A 22,440-nucleotide genomic window follows, 5' to 3' on the forward strand; every position below is an offset into this window, starting at 1 on the left:
AAAGAGTCTTTATATAATTACGGTGTCCGTAGGCATCCTTAGCTTTAGAGATTTTTATTGCACGGATAATGTTGGCAACTTCTCGTCCTCTTATTTCCTCTATTTTAAAAATGAAGGCTGTTCATGATTAACAGAACTATGGATAACATCAGATGGAGTTATTTCATGGAAGATGGTCGCTAGAGTGCTCTGATTTTTTACTAACACAGTATTCATTTTGAGTTCTAATTCTTTATTATCCTGTTGTTTTCGTCGACCAATTAATTTGTTAATATTTTACCACCCCCCACCCATTCCCTTTTGCACCTTCAATAATAATGTCCATAAAAAAAAAAGCTTTGGCCTTTCACATCGTCTGTATTACTTTGTTTCTCATTGAGGTGAATTTTTGACTCCCCCTTCTAATGAAGGACCCACTTGAGGACATTACCCCAATCAAGCTCTTTCAGAGCTGCGTCATGGTTTTCCTTTGTGTCATAATGGGATATAATTTGAAATGAATTTAGAAAACTTATCTTAGTCTTAGTGATTCTTTCTGGTCGATTCGTGAACAACAAATCTATTCTTGTTTTTGAACGACGGGTCATTCCAGTAGGCTGTTCTATTAGTTGTGTGACATTGAAGTGATGTTAACTGATATTAAAATCACTGACAATTCTTTGTTAAAATCACAATGATTTAAAAAGGAAAAAAATCTGATTTTGCTGAGGGGTTTTTCAGTCCATACAGATTAAAGTAAAGGAGCTTTTGAGGTATAGTAAGGGTTTACAGCCATGCTAGTGAAGCTTTGTGAAGCTGCAGACTACTTATGTGCCTTGATCAGCATGCTCACATGCTGGCAGTGAAATGATTATTCGTGTCTTTCAAGCATTTCGGGGAGTCCGGGACGCTGATGCTGCTGGTCACCGAAACCGGCCAGCTGCGCAAGCGGCTCCCGGCGTACGTCCACGGAACCTGTTCTCAGAAAACATAACTCTGAGGGGCTCAACAGCGTGAGGATCGGTTTGGGACAACGAGAAGAGGAAACTGATCGGCGAGAATGAGAGCTTGTAGAGGACTCCGGGGCTTCTACGCTGAGTAGGACATCAACAGGTCGGAGAGGGAGTTTTGGAGAGCGCTGAATCCAAGCAGGAGGAGGTTATTAAAGAGAGGGGAGGTGAACTAACCCTCATCAAAGTCACCAGGCAGAGGAGGCCGAGAGCGTCCAAGCCTGGTGGCAGGAGGAGGGTGAAAAGATAAGAACTCGCCTTTGAGAACAACTGGAAGGTGCCGAAAACATGGCCTGTGTGAGGAGCTGGAACTGGTGATCAGGGGGGAAAAAAACTAGAGTGAGAAGGAGTGGAAGAGGATACGTAGGACTCTTCAGGTGGCTAAATACAGAAGCAAGGCGGGGGGGGGGGGGGAACGAGAGGCAGGTGAAACCAATCAGGGCAGGTGCAGACAATCGCACAGGCGGGAAACCACTCAAAAGGCAGGAAGTCAAGCGGACCGAAACGAGATGGAAACAAAATAAAAACAGGTCAATCACCATGCTTCAAAATGACCTGCGTTCATGTACGTGCAAAGATCGACCAGTGATATTCAACGTCCAAAAGTATGCATCTTCATAGATTTTTCCTCCCTTAATTTCACACACCCCTATTTTGCAGAGCTACATCTCCCTTGGAACTCGGAATTATCAAAAGAAATATTAATGTTATTTAGTTGTGAATGCAGTTTTGAGTCATTTTGCGTAATCAAGTCGAATTACTTCAAATACAAAACCATTTTCTTTTCATAATAAAAGGCCGGATAGCCCTTCCCAGCCTCATTTGTCGCTGCTGCTGCTGCTGCTTGCTTCTTGCTTCCTTGCTGGTTTCTTAGCAACGCGTTTGCACCTAATGGCCAGAGTTACACACCAGCCTCGTTGGCGATGAGCGGAAAAACCTGCCGGAGAGGACGGAGGCCGTTAAAAGACAGGCGAAAGTGAGGAATAACTAGTAGGGTGAAAGGCTCTTAATATGGAGTTAGTAGGGGAGGCCTGGGAGAGTCCAGCAGCAGAGCAGACTGATGACAAACGGTAAACGTCCAGCAGGCTGGAGGGGAAGACCGGCCCTCGTTTCTGACCTCCGCGCGCCCACAAATCTACAGGCTTGTTTGGAGATTGCGCCGCGTAGCTCTCCATCAGCGCTCTTTATTTGCCAGTGCAGCCACACATAACCTGTGCAAATGTTAGTGTGCTTACAGCCAGAAAAAAAATAAAATAAATAAAATCCATCAAATTGAATCATAACCAGACATGTTTTCACATGAAATATAATACAATTTCAGGAAAAACCCACATGACAAAACATTGAATTGTATTTATCATTTGGTAAATTCATTACATAACATTTATTCAGCTTAGCTTTTATCTAATGCAAGATTGATAAAGAAGAGAGTGGGGTAGCTGGATGGAATTACATGGGAAATGTATTTTTTCATGTGATGTCTCAACATTTGGAACGCGAAAGATCTGAGCTCAGGGCTAACGGCAGCTACAAGTTAGCGGCCACTTTAGCACCGAGCAAAGCCGTCTGTCCATCAGGAAACCCCCGTAAATCACCGAGAGCTGAGGCGGAGCAGTCGGAGGACATCAGAGGGAATGGAATGATGCACGTCTTTAGTTGTATATCACGCGGGGAGGTGAGATCCGATCACGCGTGTGAAGACGTATGTCAATGTGCACAGACGTACTTACTTAGCTGTCCACTTTGTGATCAGATCACCCAGGTCGCATGTTAATGCCAGGCGTGCAGAGGCAGACCGACTGTGACGCACACACTAGCAGCGACCAAAACGTGACGAGAATTCTCAACAAAGTGTTGAAAAATAGCATTACTATATTGTTGCCATCAGCCATTATTTGAGATCCCGCTTTTATTTGACTATCAGCTCTTATTTTTCGAAAATCTGACGTTGCCGTGGTGCGGTGTCAGCAGTGAAGAGGGATCAGAGCCAGAGGGCAAAGCTTTGGATTTTGATCTATGTATGAAAGACCTTGTTTGAACGTTCTATCAAAACATTAGACTTAAACAAAATGACATCTCGGGGGGGGGAAATGGTTTTATTTTGTCTTCTTTTGGAATTTGCTTCGGTCAAAAACACACTCAACATACAAGGAGACCGGATTTGATTGCAGCTATATTTAATCATAAAGAAACATTTCATCAATAAATACGTTTTTTTTTTTTTGCCCCATGTGCTTAAATGTAGTGGGATTTTCTTTTCTGAGCATATTCACAGTACACCATAAATAAGAGATGGAGCACATTTCAGGCTTTCGACAAAATGAAAAAAAAATCCAAACTTGTATAAATATAGGTTCATCTAAGGACCGAAGAGGGACATGAAGAAAATCCAAGAGAAAACTTGAATCGCGTTGTACAAACACGCCCACGTGACAATAATTAACAGTTGCTTCAGGGATCCGTCGTAGTGAACGCGATTAAGCTGCCTTACTTGGCGTTCCAACGGGTCAGATTGCATATGGTCACAAGTGTCAGTCTTCCTACAGTCACTAACAAATGATTACCACAGATATCAGGGTGGAAAACATACAGATTTCCCCATATCTTGTCATTTCCTTGGATGATACTATAGTTTCTGGTAAAAAGAAAAAAAAAAAAAAAAAAAAAAGAATGCTGTAGAATATATACCGGTTCATTTTACTGTCTTTGCCAATCAAATATTTTTTCTTTCCACCATGATTATTCAACATGTACCGAAGCAGCAGACGCCCTGTGCCAGTCTATTAAACTGTGTCCAACAGTGCATTCGGCATTCCGTGGTTCTCACTGTGCAATCACATTTATCAGTGTACCATCAATGTATCAGCCTTTTTCTTTCCCGTATTCATTTTTCCTGCGAGATACCAAAAAAAAAAAAAAAAAAACGTAGAGAAAAGAAACTACCAAGAGAATGGCTTTGCATATTAATCTGTGAGGTTTAATGAGTCGGCATCACCGCAAAGTGCACCTCACCAAACCCTACCACGTCTCCTCATTCAAATGCATTGAACAAACAAGGAGACCTCTTCTTTTATAGTGCAAAGGGTTACACACACGGGGGACAGGTGTTAAAAGCAGAACTCCACCCATCCCCTTTTTCCATTTCTTTCCATCCTACTGATCGATTTTGACAAAAATATCTGGTTTTTTTGTGTTTTTTTTCCACACTCAAGTGTGACCTGCTTTCTCGAAAACCTTTCAAAAATAGAACCTATTAGCAATCTATGTTCAATTCAATTCAATTCAATGTTATTTATGTGGCGCCAAATCACAGCAAAAGTCGTCTCATGACACTTTACAAAATAGAGCAGGTCTGGACCGCACTCTTTATAATGTTATTACAGAGACCCAACAGTTCCCACCATGAGCGAGCACTTTGAGACACTGGCAGAGAAAGGATGTGCTGTCCTGCACTGTACAGTTTTGCTGTACTAGCAGCTGTGACAGCAGTTGTGGAGAAATGCTGGTCAAGTATACGGATGTCCCATCATTAAGTCTATGTTCAAATGACAACGTCCACAAGCGGCCATAGGAGCAAAAGGGGGAAGTCAGGTGATGTTATTATTATAAAGTGACAAAGTCCGCATAGGGAGGTCGGAGTGGATTGCTACAACAAATAGTCGACGTTGTTTCTTTAAATCATGGACACGACCCTTCCCTTATCTTAACCATGTGGTTATTGCAGTATTGGAACCGTGACGACAAAGTCCCCTAAATACTCATTTCAACCCAAACCACAAACGTTTCCCCGACTTTTAACGAAGTGCTTATTTGAACCCAAATCAGGATCTTTCCAAGTTGTTTTGGTGCCTAAACCAGAGCGTCGTTATTGTTCAACAGCCACACATAACGGTTTTGGACGGCACGGACAAATGTTGTGGTCCTGCTGACAGGGGCATCAGATCAGGGACCGCTTTTGTGTATCACTCGAGAGGGAACGCAGAAACACCATGTTTTGCCGTTTCATTTGGAGGATCTCTGCTCCACCCGGAAAGAATGTAAGACCAAGTTGGGATCTGAGTCAAGTTGGGGTCCAAATTATATTTAGTCTAAATCGGGTAGGGTGGGGTACTGTGCTGTTACCTTAGGTTTATGTGTAAATATGTCTAATAACCAAGTGGATTCCAAGCAGACTCACTATCAGCTACCCCGAAGTCTACTTTTTGATCGTGGCTGCTCATTAACTGATGGAACATTTTGGTGGAAACATGGCTTCAATATCGCTCGATAAAGAACGCAACAAATTCAGATTTGGAATCAGAATTGATCAGTATGATGGAAAAACCAGGATCCAGAATGGCAATGGCTTAATGTTGTAACGGAGCTGACCGGCTCAGGCTGTGTGACTGCGGTCCCATTGTGTGTGCGTTAGGTAAGTGTTAGCTGCCATTTGTGATAATGACAGAGGTGCCTTTGTGTCCGGGGGTTTGCTCTGCCGGCATGCGTAGGTGAGGGGTCATATCGTAGTGGGTGGAGCCCGTGCTGGTGGAGGTGCAGTAGCCCCGGAGGCTCTCTGGGTCGTAGAGGTGCTCCAGAGTGTAGCCTGTCAGGGAGTAGGGCGTATGCTTGTCCAAGTAGGGCCGCGCGTGTGTGTGGGAGGGGTAGAGGGCTGGGGCCGGGGTGGGGGAAGCCGAGCATGGGCCCGTCCGACCAAACTGGTGGTGTAATGGCAGAGAAAGGGGGGACACGTCTGTCTGGAGGTAGTCTTTGGGCTTGTGGAGGCGCTCCAAACCTGGACTGCTGAGCCTGGATAGGGGGGCAGGGCTAGGCGCAGGGCTGATCACCTGACTCAAACCTCGACACACCACAGTCTGCAGCGGCGGGGGCTCTTGAGTGTACTCGGGAGTGAAGCACGGACCAGGGCCCTTGGGCAGCCCATTGGCCGGCCCCAGTGGGGCATCCGCAGAGCCCTTGCGCAGCAGAAGGCGGCTTTCTTCTTCCTTGATCATCTGCTGCGTGGCTCGGAGCAGCGTCTCGATCTTGCTGGGTTCCTGCGGGCTGCAACGGTAGTGGTCAGCTTGGTACCGATCCCCAGAGTCACTGGCTGAGCCCCCATCTGGAGAGCTGACCACGCTGTCCTCGTCCCAGTGGCCCCGGCCTGCAGGAGGACACAATGAAAGCAGCCAATGCAGAGGAAGCATTAACAAGAAGTTAGGTCATTATTAGAAAGCATGGCTTCCACAAGTTCCTCGTAACTCTGTTGGATTTTCTGACATGAACGAGTGAAAACAAGCTAGCACAACAGTGGGTGGAAGAATATCAGCACAGTCTAATACGAGGCTTCAACTGCCCATACAGTTCAGTCTCTACAGTGGACATGGTCCAGGTCTTAGTCCTCACCATGGTAGCTGTGGATGGCGGTGATGTGCGGCATGCTGCTGTCACATCCGTCGTGGTTCCCCATGGAGCTCTTGCTTAGCGGTAGGATGGACCGGGCGGCGCCCCACCACGCGTCTCTGCCAGACGGAGGCGCTCCTAGAAAATATCGCCCCGCCTCGCATCGACCCCGCTCACAGCTCTGACCTTGCCCGTGTGCGTGGAGATGTGTGTAGCCGTTGCCGGTGGCGTGGTGATGCTGCTCGTCGGACAGGCTGTAGCAGAGCATGCGAGGGTCAGTGAACTGCCTGTACACGCAGGAGGCATCCAGGCCTTCACTCCGCTCCAGCAGCTGAGGGGAGGCCGAGTCAGTGAGCGGGCTGCTGCCCCAGGGACTGTCCTGGTCAGACTCTGACCGCTCTGTCTGGAAACTAGGATACTGCGGTGACAAGTGTGGACAGGGAGACAAGAGAGCCATCAAATGAGGTGGCACAACCTCTAGGAGCCACATTTGAGACCATCGGGTCAATAGAATGTTTGACATGGACATTATCAATCTCAGGTATGAGCACACCAAGCAGCCACCGGGGCCACCACAACAAGCTAATTACAAATGTGGGCACGTCTTTTAATTTGTTTTCGTCACAATTTCAATAATATTTCATTTTAAGTATCGTTACAGTGCTTGGGTGATTTCAATGTTAGCGCCGTTTCGACCTCCGCTGGTTCCTTAGGCAGAGCTAGCCCATCCTACAACACCTACCGAAATCAGAGAACCTATCAATAAAGGATTTTCGAGAGATGGGGGTACGACATGCGACAAAGGTCCGTGGCCGGGAAGTGATTTTGTGAATATTGCGGTTATGTGGCATGCGCCTTCGCCATTAGGCTACTGACGCGCCCTTGTCTTTATAAGGACATCTGACGGGACAAGAGGAAAAGGTTGTGAAGAAATCCTCCGGGTTAGCCAAACTTATTTGGAAGAGAAAGCAAAGGCAAATAAAAGGATTACTCAAACTGTCTGTTGTGAACATCCCGTCAGTTAACAGATGACTTCCTGCTTTACCATACTTGCAGTAGTTGTGTGCACATAGTTTTGCCTGTGAATTATCGGCTCGACTCACTTTCAGTTTTACCTCCAAATAAAGTTTTCCGCGGCTTTTAAGCTCAGTAAAGTAGCCTAGACGTCCGTCTTCCAAGCCACATCCTCCGGTTCATAGATCCTGAGGTGTTTGCAGACCATATGGGATAAATAAATGATGATGATGATAATCACTTGCCCAAAGCACCGCAACTGACTCCTTTCAATGCAAAAAAAAACAAAAAAAAAAACTACTCTGAGCTCCTTTCGGATTTAGGTCCAGATGATGACCACAGCCCTCCTGCGAAGGCAACTCCCTTTCTCTGCTTGCATCTGCGATCTCACTCTTTCAGTCCATTACCAAAATAAAGTGGTTTAAATAATCCATCTGAACTGTTGGCTTTTTTTTTTTTTTTTTTTTTTTAGTTCCTTGCTTCATCAGACTTCATTGTAGCAATGTCACCTGTCACACGTTCCCTTATTCCCGTATTTCCAATTTATTTGGCGAAAAACCGATAGAAACGATGAACAAAACTATAAAAACAACAGCCCACGTTGTAACAAACCAAGAATTGTCCTTTCAATAATACATGATGCTACCTCACCTAAGGAACCACACTGTGTGCACCCTTCAAAATCAGCCAAAACAAGGCGTCACACCGGAATGAGCGAGTTCCACGACGTGAGGTTTTTAAACTTCCTACCGGAAAGTGCTACCTCAATATGAAGCGTCCCTCAGGCTGGAGACCACCCTGTTGGAAAGTCCAGTTCGACGTTAAATCCTCACCTGCGTGTACGGCGAGAGTCTAGCTTTGGTCTTGGGCCGGGACACTCTGCTCTTGGGAGCTCTGCAGTTCTCTGCGAGGCTGCTGGCGGTATTGCTGCTGTAGGGGAAAGAGGCCTTGGACGTGGCCTGGTCCAGAGAGAGCTGGAGGCCTTTATACTCGGTCTCCCTAAAGACACAAGCATAAATTCCATTTGGTGCATTCACAGTAATATCGTTGATGTCTTTTTTCCATTTGCATGTCATAGATTTAACACGGTCCACAACTAAACAAGGAGAGAGACCCCAGTCCCCTGGAAAGGCTGTTTATTAAAGAACCCAAACATCCCATGTTTGGGGGGGTACCTGTGTGTTTGGTTTTTCCTCGAGGTGCAAAAACCAATTAACATCTGTTTAGCAATTAGAGCCTCATCGTGGTGCGGAGGGGGCCAGCATGAGAGAGATGTGTGTGTGTGTGTGTGTGTGTGTGTGTGTGTGAGAGAGTGTGACTGCTGGGAGGGGTGGGGTGTGCTAAGAGGGCTGGAACGGCTGTTAGGATGCTTGTTTTACCAGAAGGATTGCAGCAAGGCCGTCGACAAACACTCTACAGAGGGAAAGCTGTCCAATCAAATACAGTGGGAGATTAAAGGCTATGTCTGGCTAAATCAGGCCCGTAGGAGAAGCTTGGACACCTCACTACTGGGAAATGGGAATTGATTTCTCGTGTGTTCTACAGATCTCCACCATGGATGATGAATCAAGTTTGAGACAACAGAAAACCTGGACAGGGTTTACTTGAGACAAACAGTGATCCATCATCCCCCCCTCCCCCCCGTCTCAATCACTTTCCACACAAACACAAATTCATGCATCCGCGTGGACACATTTCATAGGATTTGCATCTGTTACGTTTTGGAGAGAGTCCTAAAATATCACGTTCATTGAGTAGTGCTACTCTAGTTATGATGCCGGCAGCTCAGATATGATCGATATATAATACTGTCGAGGTGTATAATGTTCTTCTCTCATTAAGTAACAGAAGGGCTGCGCTTCAAAATAAAATAGAGAAAATAAATAGAATAGCTTTTGAAAAAGAGGCGGCCAGAGGAGGTGAACTCATCAAGAATGTCACAAGAACAGAGTCAACACAAGAGAAAAGTCAAGAATTATTATTGTTATTATTTTCTTATCCTGTTAATTCTTTTTGCGATTTAGTCTGTGACCCCCTCAAGGTGTCCTAACTCGCTTTTCCCTTTTTTCTTAAGGGACCCCTATTTTACCATTGTATATACACTGACAACCCCCACCCACATTCAATTACAAAAAAAGGGGGGGGGGGGGAGTAGCCTACTTCTTTTAAAAAAAAAAATAATAATATATATTTCATTATATTCAGTGCATAAAAAAACAATAACAGCACAGAACAATTTACCTAAATAATGAACACCTGCAGGACGTTTGTGTAAAATTAGCAATTTGTATACAATTCTGTACTAGGACTATTTCCTGCGGATACTGTAAGGTATTTTTGAGGAACACAAGTCTGTGTCCGTATGATCATTTTCATTTAATTTCACCGTCATACATACGTTTTGGTAGTTCAAGCAGCCTGGCTTTATAATAAATAAATAAAATAACCCTTAAATTTCAGATGTCTTCTTCTCAGAAATTAATAAAATGCATGTATATTATATTTTATAAAATAAAAAAATCTTACACCCTTAAAATCAAGAAAGCCCCGTCACATCTTTGTTTGCTGCTCATGTATAGATGTATTGTTGAACTCACCAAATGTGGCAAAATGTAGACGTATCAATGCAAGTGCTTGTATTGTATTGTATTCAGAGAAGTGCGTGCGCTAAGATAGCAGAGTGACGAGTTTGTAACCCAGAATGGAACGCAACAGCGTTGATTAAACAGCACGGTGTAACTGTTGTGAAAGTAAGACATGTGGTTGCGTGCTCTGGCTGCAGACATGCCTTTATTCAACGGATTGCTAAATCACTGTCACAGGCTGTGGTGGCAGTGGCAGGTGCAGAGGTTATCAGAACTGAACACACAGTGGGGGGTTCACATGCAGGTGCAGTGGCCTTATCTGCTGTGTTATCCGTGGCTGTATACACGAAAGTTACCTGGCAAACCGACTCCACAAAAGCCTACCTCCTGCCCACCTCCAACTGTCTGCCTGTTGCCTCCATGTATTACGCAAAAAAAAAAAAAAAAAAAAAAAAAAGTGTCTCAATCCATACAGTGTCTCATGAAAAAAAGATTTACAAACGCAGAACAAGGAGGAAAAGGAGGCTTTATTCCCCCTTTATTCACAGCAAGCTGGAGCCCATAAACACTCATCAAGTTTACAAGCCTATCAATTAAAAGGCCATAAACACAAAGCTGCTGTGGATTTGATGTAGGAGGTAGAGGGAATGTGTGTCAAGCTGTTCTCTGCCTCTGAATGCAGCCAGCCGTGCTGCTTAATGGAGGGTTTTATTGGCCTGATTCATCCACGCGTTCCCTTGTGCATCTGTGAAATATGCACATCAGGGGGTGATAAAATAATAGGATAATAGGCAAGTAAATGGCATCCCTTCACTTACTAATAGGATTGTGGCTCACGCAGGTAGAGTCTCGCGCGCCAGAGGATTTTCGCGGCGAACCCAGTGGCTGCTGGACTGTTTGTGCAGGATAAAGGCCCAGCAAGTGCAAATCCCAGTCCAGTCAGATATGTTTCAGCGCCCGCCTCTGTTTATGCACTCTGCAGGCAGAGCCGCCGGTCTCAGTTAAACTATACTCGGTGACTGACGCCGCTACAAAAAGGCTGCCACGGGTAACGGCGAAAGGTAGAAAGAGCAGGAAAGTTCTGGTTTTCCCTCAAAGAAATCATAATCACATTTCCTTTGTTTCTCATTCAGCATACCACAATAAAGACTAAAAATGACATGACAAACTTTCTTCATTGACAGATTGTGCAAACCCCGGCTTCAACAAACACATGTCATATTTCCAATTAACCTCCAGTTAATTGCCTCACAGCAACTGTTTGCGTAAATCTCTACTACCAACACTCATTATCTTATCAAAGCAGAGGATGATAGCACAACAGAGATCCGAGCCGCCCCCTTTTCTCTGCCCCAGAACTGCCAGACACTTCTGTCATTTCGCACCACACCCATCTGACAAGGTGTCCTCTAATCCATATGTCCCACTACACATTTGTAAAGTAGTAGTCCATAACATTCTCAAAGAAATAGAGCTTCTCTTTCGCCAGTCATACACGACAGTGATTCAACCGAGTTTGTGTCACGGGGTTATGCATTTGTTTCCAGTTTGGAATATAGGGTCACACCCTGTCTACACTAGACATGTTTTTTTTTTCCATCTGATGGAATAGATATCCATATCAGTGTACAGCCACTGAAGACGAAGTGTTCAAGTCAAGGCTGGTGTTATTCTATATTCTATAAAGGACCAAAAACCTTTGTTAGTCGGACCGTCAATACTTTCTGTCTGTGAAGCTCAACCCCAAGCCCACTGGTTCCTACTGAAGACGTAAATCTTTAAAAAAGGACTCAAGCAACCAGTGTTTTAGGGGAAAAAAAATGAAACTATATATATCTTTAAGTTTTTTTTTTTATCAAATGTTACTCAAACAAGAGGACATAGTACAATTTTGGGCACTATTTTCAGGGGCCCAATTAGAGCACATTTGGAGCTCTATGGCACAGAGGAATGAGATAAATCAGGCAATACTTGTTAACAGAATGGGCTTTCCATATGATTTTTTGATGACAACAAAAATATGCAATATCAGACTTATCGTTTAATTAAAGTTAGTTACTGTCAGCAATACTCACTCAAAATGCTGGGGGGTTTTTTTGCTGGATTTGTTTTTGATTGGTTGATTTGTACTTGACATTTGACCGGAACATCTTATTTGTCGTTCTTCCAATGTGTTTAAAAGTAGAAACATGAAATAAACACAGAATAGCTTTGGAAACAGCCGGTAAAAAAGTAGTGGAATGGAGAGGATCCCTAATTGGCAGTGTTACCAATAAGGAAATGAGTAGTCTGAATCACTTCTTATCTAGTGTTGAGCTACTGCTGTATAATATGCAGAGAAAAATGTGTGAATGAGCAACATGGTATTCAGATAAGTTGAGTGTCTTTGAACGTACTGATGTGAGACTTCCTTGTTTGTATTCCTTTCAGACAGTGTTTCATAATTTACTACCAAGTCATATATATATATTGTGTAAGTGTTTAATTAGCAGGTGAACACTTTCACAAAACGGCAATTATGGTCTGGGTGATATGACGATTTTAATTTATGTTTTTTCTGCAAAATGCAGGGAGACTGAAAACAAGATTGAAACATTATATATATATATTTTCTAGGATTTTATGTGCAAGATAGTTGAGCATACTTAATAAAAGACTTGCCACCACCCGCCAGGCTGTCTTCATTATGTGCATGCAAAACATGCGGGTTATCTCACACAGGTGTGGGCTGTCATTACCAGATGCTTCAACCAAGTAGAGAACAGACATTCACTTGAATTATCAGTTTCAGCAAAGAGAGAGACAGGGCAGAGAAGTCCACACACCAATTCATCTCCTCCTGTTTGTGTTTGCGGACACAACCTCAGCCTGATCCCTGCAGACAACTGCTAACTAGCGTTGGCCACCCAGCAGGTGTGGACAGACTGTCGACTCTCGTCTCGTGACTTCACCTCTTGTCACCAGAGACGATGCCTCATCAAAAAAACAAACAAACACCTGGCATTAACATGCGTCCTGGGTGATCCGATCACAAGTAGACAGTGCACAGTTCAAAAAGCACGAATTTAACAATGTAGACGTTTTGCACATTGTGAAAAACCTAAAAATTTAAATTTAAAGGAATCACCTGAATTGAATACATCACTAGTTACACGTTATAAGCACAAAGCTACTGTGAGTGGTTGTGTGTGTGTGTGTCAACAAATCAAACAAATTGCAACCCTACTTGTGCCAAACACTCTGACAGACTGGCTGACAGACGAAGCAACCTGCGGCCATTGAAACAGTCCTGGCCGTCCTGCTTGATTAACATGCGATCTCTGGGAAATCAACACCACAGCGGTGACCGCCGACCGACCACAGGCAAACACTGTTCGCCTCAAGTGAGGGGTCGATGTCGTGAAGGTAAATCTAGCTGCCAGATACTCACGTGAGAACGTAGTTGACGCTGACGATGCAGTGGGGGCGGGACGAGCGGCTGTTGTGGACGATGGTTGCGTAACTCTGAACCCAGACCCAGCCGCCATGCTTCGCCAAGAAACGGTAGTACTTAGTTGTGACCTGACCTTTCACCAGCACTAAAAAAGACCAAAGAGATGCGAGAGAAATGACAGAAAATGATTACTGTGGGGGAAGAAAATCCAAACAAAGTGCGGCGCGCACTTGATGACATTTACATAATCGAAATATAGCAGCAAATTACAGCGAAATGATTAAAATCCACACAGATCTGAGATTGGAAAAACTGCACTGAATGTATTTTATTTATCTTATTGTATTGTGAATAGCTATAAATGAGCTGTTTTATGAAATATAATATAATATGACCTGACATTACAATAAGATAAGCCTTCATTGATCAGCAGCACGAGGACAGAAATAAGTACAGTCAAATAGAAACAATAATAAAAAGGTACATAAAACTGAAATAAGAACAGAAGTAAATGTAGAAACTATACAAGGGAAAATCAGAGACAAAAGTAACTGTGATGTGATGGAATTACGTCTACTACATGTAAACAACGCACACTTGAATATATAGATTGATTATACTTAGCGTTAATAATAATACTTAGTGTTTATCTGTATTAATATACAAATATCATATGGTATATAATGTAATAAAGCTGTACATATTACGATGTTTTATAACATAATATAGTATAAAATAGTACAGTATAATATAGTAAATGATAAATAAAAATATTTGAATATATAAACAGAATATGTAAATCAGTCCAACAGGGAGATGATGTGTATGGGTATATCGATGTATATAAGTATATGTTGTTTTTATTTTGTTCTATATGTTCTATGTGTGTGTAGCATGAGCGGCTACAACTGACGTGTCATTGTGAAACCCCGTGTTGTAAAATGACAATAAATGATACCTTGAAATTGGATTGCTTAACAACAAAACACACGGCATGACATGGCAACATAACGTAAAATAATATAACAGCGTAATACAAGAAGACGTAATACAAGAAGACGTAATACAACGTTGTGCGGCCTTTGAGTGTGTGTAGAGAGAATTTGTAGGAAGGTAAAACAAACCTAACTCACACAAGTGATGAGCACATCGCAGGTGGAAGGAGTCGCAGCTGTGGACGTGGTGATAGAGAGTCTTCTCTATTAGATCCTGAGGCTCGAAGCCTGTCAGCTCTGCAACCCTGAGCAACACACACACACACACACACACACACACACACACTCAGGGTTCATTAAAGCCTTCCCACATCTCCCACCCACACAACTACATACACGTATCCACCGCGTGCAGGTGATTACAGAACACCGCGTCGCATCCAACGTACCGTGAATCGAGGAAGATGAGCTTCATGTCCAGGCTGGCTCTGAACATGAACATGTTGCTGTGCAGTTTGATCTCGGTGACGGCGCTGGGCGGCAGCGAGTGACCGACGGCCACCAGCCCCACGTTCTGATAGCAGCCGTCGAACGGAGACATGTCCAGGCTGTACTGGCGGATCTTCAGGTAGCCACTGCAGTGTATCACCTGGGCCAGGGGTTTACAGATGGACAGAGAAAGTAGAATCACACAGAGCTTATTGTCTGCAAAAATCCAAAATCCCGTGGAAAAATCCCATTGGCTCTTAGTGGAGGGAACCAGGGCCTACAAAAATACGTCACCCCTGCAGCGCTCTATATGTTCTAGTTGGCTTGGACAGTATGGGGTCCCAGTCCGTGTCTTTTCTTGTCACCCTGGACGATGACATTTCAGTATGTCGCCTGTGCTCGACCAGAGCATTAGTAAGGCTTCAAACTAACTTTTTTGAACAGGTGTGTGTGCACCCAGATTGTAACTTCGAAAACGGAACATGGCTTCAGACGATATATCTGCTGTAGTTGACAAAAACAATCTCAAATGAAGGGCCGCGTACTTGCTTGTTTCGGAGTTTTCAACCATACCAAACTTTATCGGCACACAAACAGCTCGACGTTTCAACCAGCATCCTAAAAAGGTGCTAAAAAAAAAAATGGAAAGTTTACATTTACAACTGAGCAACCTCCGTCTGCTGCTGAAGATCATGCGATACGGTCAAAGGCTCTGGATCAAGCAAGTAAGCGGACCTTGAGTTGAGATTGTCCAGCAAATGTTGTTCCCGAGGTCAAGAAGGCCATCTCAACCTCCTATAGTGTCCACAGTCCTTGTTGACCTCGTCCATCCAACAACGTACTGGCCAGACTGACATGACACTTGCTATGGATATTCACGGTCGTGATGATCCCTTTTCATCTCGGACACTCCACAAACCCTTTTTCTGGCGCCATCTTTGGGTGGGAAAATTTGAACTTTGCACACGCGACACCGTGTAATCTAATAAACAGATTGCCATAAAACGTGCCGGGCATATTCATGCTTGCTGAGGATGAACCCTTTGGATTTTGATGGACCCCACAGCTTTTCCTCTTCAACCATCCTCAACGTTGTAACCGCTACTGGTGAGGCACTTAGAATAGAGCGTGTGGGTTGAGAATAGACTTCTAGTCTTGTTATCCTTAAATACAGTGCAAAAGACCTACAGTAAGCCTATGCATTTGCTATAAAGTGTGACTTTTATACAGATTAGACACCAGAAACGTGGTCATTAGACACATGGTCAAGTGTTTAAAGTTTGGCAGCACAGCCCTACTACCTTGTAGCCTCCGCAGGTGAGTCCAGCATTTCTTTTAGCGAGGACACATTTCATTCTCAGAAAGAAGGAGCGTTCCATCTCATATTCTGCAAAGAATTGGAAAAAAACAAACAAACATGCAAACAAAACGAGTTATTTCCACTGAATGGTGAGCTCATGCCACACACAGCACAGCGCAACGTGCCTTGGGCTTGTCGATTACCGTGGACAAAGTGTGAGTGGTAAGGCTGGTGTGCGGTGAGGACGGCTGTCATCTCGTCATGGTCTGCCGGGTGGATGTATTCGTAAATGCTGTTTCCTGTCAACTCTACCTGTTGAAATTGAACATTCATCTCAAAGCTGTGACACATCGGGCCCCCGACATTCAGCAGAGGAGATCACATTAAGTTTGTCAAACCAACCTGCGACAGGCCCAAGTGGACTGATGCCGTTTCTGATATGTACATTATTTTCCCATCTGGAGCAACCACAAAAATGAAGCCATCTAACGTCTGAAACAAACATTCAAAAGAGGGTTATTAAATTAGATAGCAACAAAAGTGATTTGCCTTCTAACACAATCAATGTTATCATCGTCTTATCATTTTGATTGTATGTCATCGAACTGTCGATAACTCTGCAGAGGTGCTATCACAGCTTCAACACATCGTGATAAAAAAACAAAAATGATTTGAAGAGAGGCAGGAAATAACAAACACAAAATAACACTGACATGGAGCACATGCTTTAAAAGGTGACAGCAAATTACAGGTTCAGAGGGTCCATCGAGCTCAAACTAACGCAAGTCAGCAAATCCTGCCTGTTCACTTTCTGTGGAAATCTGTTCAACTTTCTGGTCATTTTGGAAGTCTGTGCTGCCGTTTCTAATATTTTGTCCACCCCATTTTCTTTTTTTTTTTAAATCAATTAAAGTCTGAACATTATGACCTTCATGAGGGTGGGATTTATTACTGGCTGTTGTATTAGTCTGCTTTCAGTTTAGCAAGGTACAGCCTACCTACTAAACTAGCAACGGAGCGGAAGAATATACAATGATTAGTATTTGTAATATTAACTAATAACAATAATAACGATAATAAGGAACATTACCTGTAATGATAATAATCTAAACCACAGAAATGAAGCGCAAGCAGCCTTATTTCCGTAGCTGCTAGCTCGTGGCCACTTGTCCTTACTCTGTGGCCAGCGTACAGCCTTCTTTGTCAAAGCTACGTTTTAGGCCAGCCTGTCTGACTGTTCTGTAGCCCAGAACGACATACATGGAGCTCTGCTTCGGGCACCCTTCTACATTTGTTTGACCACTACTGGCCATCCTGTGGTTTCCCTCTGGCTCAGCCTGTAGCCCTGTTTGGCCGGCCTGCGGCCCCGCAGCCGGGGCTCCATTGTGTTGCTGCTGATGATGTGAGAGGGGCTGCTGGACAGACCGAAGCTCTGTGCGTGACTGGGAATGTGTTCAGCTCATTTCACTCTTAAAGCACATGAATGAAGGCAGCAGGAGGCAGACGGCAGTAGCCACTAAACCCCCCCCCCCCCACACACACACGCACACACACACACACACACACACACACACACACAGTCTACCTATGGCTGAATAATAATAACAACAATAATGTCTTGTTAGGGTGAATTTTCCAAAGAGATAAGCTGTAGAATTAACAGGAATGATTCATTTAAATGGGCTCGTGGCATCTCAGTCACTTTTTTTTTTTTTAATTTATTTTATTTTTTGTACAAATACCTGTAAGAGATGGGAGCCTAGTTCCTGGCCGACTCCATCCAGAGAACTGCTGCGGCTCACGTGACCCCAGGACTCTCCGAGGCCTGGGACACAGAGGACAAAATGTAATTCCGAGAGAAGACAACTTCATATTCCGAGTGGAGCGCTGCAGTTTAGCCCACTCACTCTGACGGCTGCAGTAAAGCAGCAGAAGTTAGAGGTTGCATTATCACTGCAGCTGAAGAGGCTTTGATTGCAGCGAATGTAAGAACAAATAGTGGTAACAATAATGCCTGTGTGCCCCATAAGCTGGTTTCACACACTGATAGAGTCCAAGCAATGTCACCCCCTCATCCCTCGGTACACAATTGCTGAATAGGCTTTCAGTTTTAAAGACTGTACAAACATTTAACTGCATCATATGATCAGACAAAAAAATAAATAAAATAAATAAAAAAAAGACACCCTGCAGCTCTTAAATATAACATAACACTCAAATCCGGATCATTGCAAAATAAATAAATAAATAAATGAATAAATAAATGTGGTACAGCGTGAAAACATTTGACTACAGGGATAATGAAGTCGATCTCGGGTGGTGTGAGGCGCGGAGCCGCGGCGGACAGAGCAAACAAGGGTCTGCGCGGCGGCGCTGCATTGACATGCAAATCCCGCTCTGCAGAATAAACAGGCGGCGTGCGGGGAGGGGGGGGGGGGGGGGGGGGCGCTTCACCGCTTCACTTGGGCCTAATATGGACTTCAAGCTTGCGTTAAAAAAAAAAACAAAACAAGACACAATCAATTTACCCACAAGTGAAAGTATAAATAAATAGGAGTAACACATCGCACAGGAGAGAGAGAGAGGGGGGGGGGGGGGGGGGGCTTTCCCTAAATGGTTACTTGGTTGGAATATCCTGTAGGCCCTCTATTAATAACAATAATATTAGGCTAATATAATGTTGGATTGTTGGAATGCTGTGCTTTTGTTGGAACGAAAATCCCTTCTGATCGCCATAATAATAATAATAATAATAATAAGTAATAATCATAATTTAATCCCGAGCTTCTTGTCCAGGGATTCGATTGGTTAAACAAAACAAAACGACGCGGTTACGGAAAGAAACGTGGTTATGACTTTATTGAAATAATTATGGAGCTCGTTAATACTGAAGACACGGCTTCAGCGTTTGGTTGAGGTTCCGCGGGCCCGGTGCGGAGAATCCAGATCAAACCAGCGGGGCACACTGGCCTGGCCTGGCCTGTGTGGCTGAGCGGAGACGCAGAGCTCACCTGCCCACAGAGTAAGTGTGGGACCTGCAGTTGCTTTATTCCCACCCAAAAATGTTTATTCACTGATTGTATTCATTATATTACATTTCAGACCAGACGGTTCTTTTATTTGTATTCATTTTAGATTATTACTGTTGTTATTTGACATTATTAGAGAAGTGCTTTTTTTTTTTTTATTATTATTATTTTTTGCTTGTTAACCCTTTAAAAGAATGACGTAAACTATTCCCGCGCACGATGGCCACGGTGGAGACATTTTTATTCTGCATTTGAAGGATTCAGAGGCCTTTCCGGTGTTTCACAAGAAGAAGAAAAATAAAAAAATAAAAAAAGCAAACACAAGAGAAAAGTGAAAAAAATAAAAAAACACGTTTGCAGTGTCTTTTTTTATTTTATTTTAAATTTCTTGAAAATATCAAATCAATGTCAACGCGACAGAATGGCAGGCTCGTTTTAATAACTCAATAAAACGATAGAGAAATCTAGCGAACCGCTCGCACCTTCGAGAGCATTAATAATTCCACATTTTACAATTCGGCCGTGTGGTACCTGAGTGCCCGTTAACGCAGAATGACACATAACTGAAGAGCAGCAATAATAATAATAATAATAATAATAATAATAATAATAATCATAGGGATTTATTCTAGGCGCTCGGGGCCCTAACAATAAATTCACGCACATTCACAGTCATTGAGAAGGAGCCCTTTAACAGCCACTGTTACTCTGGCGGTGCGTGTTGAGAACGCAACTCGGCCAATCAACGCGGAGCTCCATGTGGAATAATAAACTACACTTGAGCCATTAAACACAAAGTCGCTGCATATTACTCATTGTGTCTTCACCCTCATGACATTTGCTATAGCCTACAAATAAGCTGAGTCACAGTGAACATAATATATATATATCTATATATATATATAAGATTTCATTTGAAAGATTTAAACAAGTGATTTTAGCTTAAATCTCTTTCAGGGCATAGTGGAGCAATTCAGCAGGATATGTGTGGTGTGGGGTGTCATGTAATTGAACCCCTGGATGGACAACATGGCTGAGGTCAAAGGTCACCCTCCTGACCACTCTGAGGGCCATAAATAAAAAGTAACCCACCCACCAAAGTCACAGAAAGAAAAAGAAAGAAAAAATATCCCTTAAAAAATGAAAAAAAAAACTTTAGAAGACTTTCAGTTTCCCCCTTCACTTATGCAAAAGCCCTCTCAGATGCGACTAAAGCACATCACATGTGGCTCATGGTGGAGTGTGTGTGTGGGTGTGTGTGTGGGGGGGGGGTGAGAAGCCTGAGCGTAGAGGTCCAGCCTTTAAATCAGCAGAGGTGATTTATTGGGAAAACACAGCGAAGGGGCCTGTGAAGGACATGAGGAGTAAAACCCTGCAGCAGCCTGCATGAGCACGAGTGGCCCTTCAAATATTCAGAGAGCTTTACTTGCATATGTGTTTTTGCGCAGGCGTGGAACGGCCAAACATCTTCCAGTCATGCAAAATAATAGAAAATAAAAAAATGCAGGATGTAGGCGACGATGGTGTTACTGAACTGTGCCAGACGGTCCCCAACAGAAGAGCTCTTCATGCAAAACACAGTCCAGTGCTGTCCGCATGCCCCCTTACAAAGCACTGACACCTCATTGGGCTGCAACCAACGATCAATCTGCGGATTATTGTCACGATTAATGGATGAATCTTTTAGTCTAAAAAAAAAAACAAATGTGAAAAATGCTTGTCATGATTTGAAAAAGAAAAAAAGAAAATTGCGTCTTTTGTCCAACCAACAGTCCAAAACCCCAAAGAGTCATTCATTTACCGCCACATCATATACGACAAAGACAAGCAGCAAATCCTCACATTTAAGAAGCCGGGACCAGCAAACTTTTGACATTTTTGCTTGAAAAAATGACCGGGACTTATCAAAATAGTTGGCAACTCATTTTCTTCTGATGGAATCACTGATTCATCGAGTAATCGTTGCAGCTCTAATTGGAACATGATGGATCTTTGGAGGGAAGAAGATGCAGAAGAGTCTTAATATTTAGTTTTTTGTTTTTTGTTTGGACTCCTGTGGTTCAGTAATAAGAACCTCAGCTTGCAACATGAGCAGCTAACATGAACGGATGACATTTATCATTATTATGCCTCTCTCCTCTGTTTTGACTCTGACTGTGTATTATTATAAAGATAGATAATCAATAATAATGGATGTTATTATACATATAATAATATGTATCATTAAAACTTGAATGACAGGCTGCTGGTACTCTAATGGATCTCCTCTGGCCTGTATGTTAATCCAGTGATGTAAATGATCAATACAAGGTATTTCGCTGCAGGTCACGCAGATCCTTAGTGTTCCTTTGTTGCCCCCCCCCCCCCACAGGCTCTTTGTCGCTCCACCTTCCCCTACACCACAGCCTGCTTTACTGTTACAAGGAGCTCCATATGTTTGAGGGGATCAGACGTGCACATCATACTAATATCCGAGGCTCTGCAGCAGTCACGCAGGATGGAGCCTCATCGCAGCTAATCTCGCTGGCAGGGGCCGTCGGGGTTGGGGTTGGGGTCGGGAGGGGGGGGGGGGGGGTGCGGAGAGAAACCACATCACTGCTGCTGACTCGATATACTCACTACGAAGAACACACACATCTGAATAATTGATTCTATTCTAAAATGTCGCCGCAATGAAGACATTAGGCTATTTCCTGAAAGCCCAGGAAAAGAGCATTTAATAGACAGGTGCAATACACCAAAGTAACGTGCTGAAACTTCAGTAAACACTTTTTTATTTATTTTTTTAATTTATCCATCCATTTGACCGCTTATAGAGCTTTTTTTTTTTCTTGACAGTAGCGCTCAAACAATAAAAAATTAAATGAAATTAAATTAAAAAAAAACGAAGTGGACGATTAAAACGACATTTTTTTTTTGTTATATACGAAACTTTGTACAACGATAATGTTTTTAGCTAAATATACATGTTATTATATTTGTAACACGGAGTGACTGATTTCTGTCCACACATTGCCACCGAGAAAATGACATGAAAATTAAGAAAGAAAGGGAAAAACTAGGAATTAACATTAAGAAAATACCGCCCCCCCCCCCCCCCCACCCCCCGGCTCACCTTCAGGGAAGACGATCCTCATCTTCAGGTAGCTTGTCGTCAGGCGGATGATGGAGGCTTTATCCAGCTGGGAGGTGATGGCGGAGGGCAGCGGCAACAGTTTGGCCAGTTCGTAAAACTCGCTGTTCTCCTTCTCCCGTCGGGTCCGGGCCGCGTTTTTAGACTTCTCCTTCAT

At 43.5% G+C, this 22,440-nt stretch overlaps 1 protein-coding gene across 1 annotated transcript; it reads right to left on the reverse strand.

Annotated features, from left to right (window-relative positions):
• Positions 1 to 5,407: 5,407 nt before the first annotated feature.
• sim1a (SIM bHLH transcription factor 1a) lies at positions 5,408 to 22,440 on the reverse strand. The gene is made up of 11 exons (XM_070912297.1): positions 22,266 to 22,440; positions 17,864 to 17,946; positions 16,524 to 16,613; positions 16,325 to 16,433; positions 16,123 to 16,208; positions 14,782 to 14,981; positions 14,531 to 14,637; positions 13,395 to 13,542; positions 8,213 to 8,378; positions 6,369 to 6,783; positions 5,408 to 6,126 (listed from the first exon to the last, which is right to left on the reverse strand). Exons 1-11 carry the CDS (start codon positions 22,438 to 22,440, stop codon positions 5,408 to 5,410), a joined length of 2,298 nt encoding a protein of 765 aa, XP_070768398.1.

This window comes from Enoplosus armatus, chromosome 9 (assembly GCF_043641665.1).
Source record: "Enoplosus armatus isolate fEnoArm2 chromosome 9, fEnoArm2.hap1, whole genome shotgun sequence".
Classification (NCBI taxonomy): domain Eukaryota; kingdom Metazoa; phylum Chordata; class Actinopteri; order Centrarchiformes; family Enoplosidae; genus Enoplosus; species Enoplosus armatus.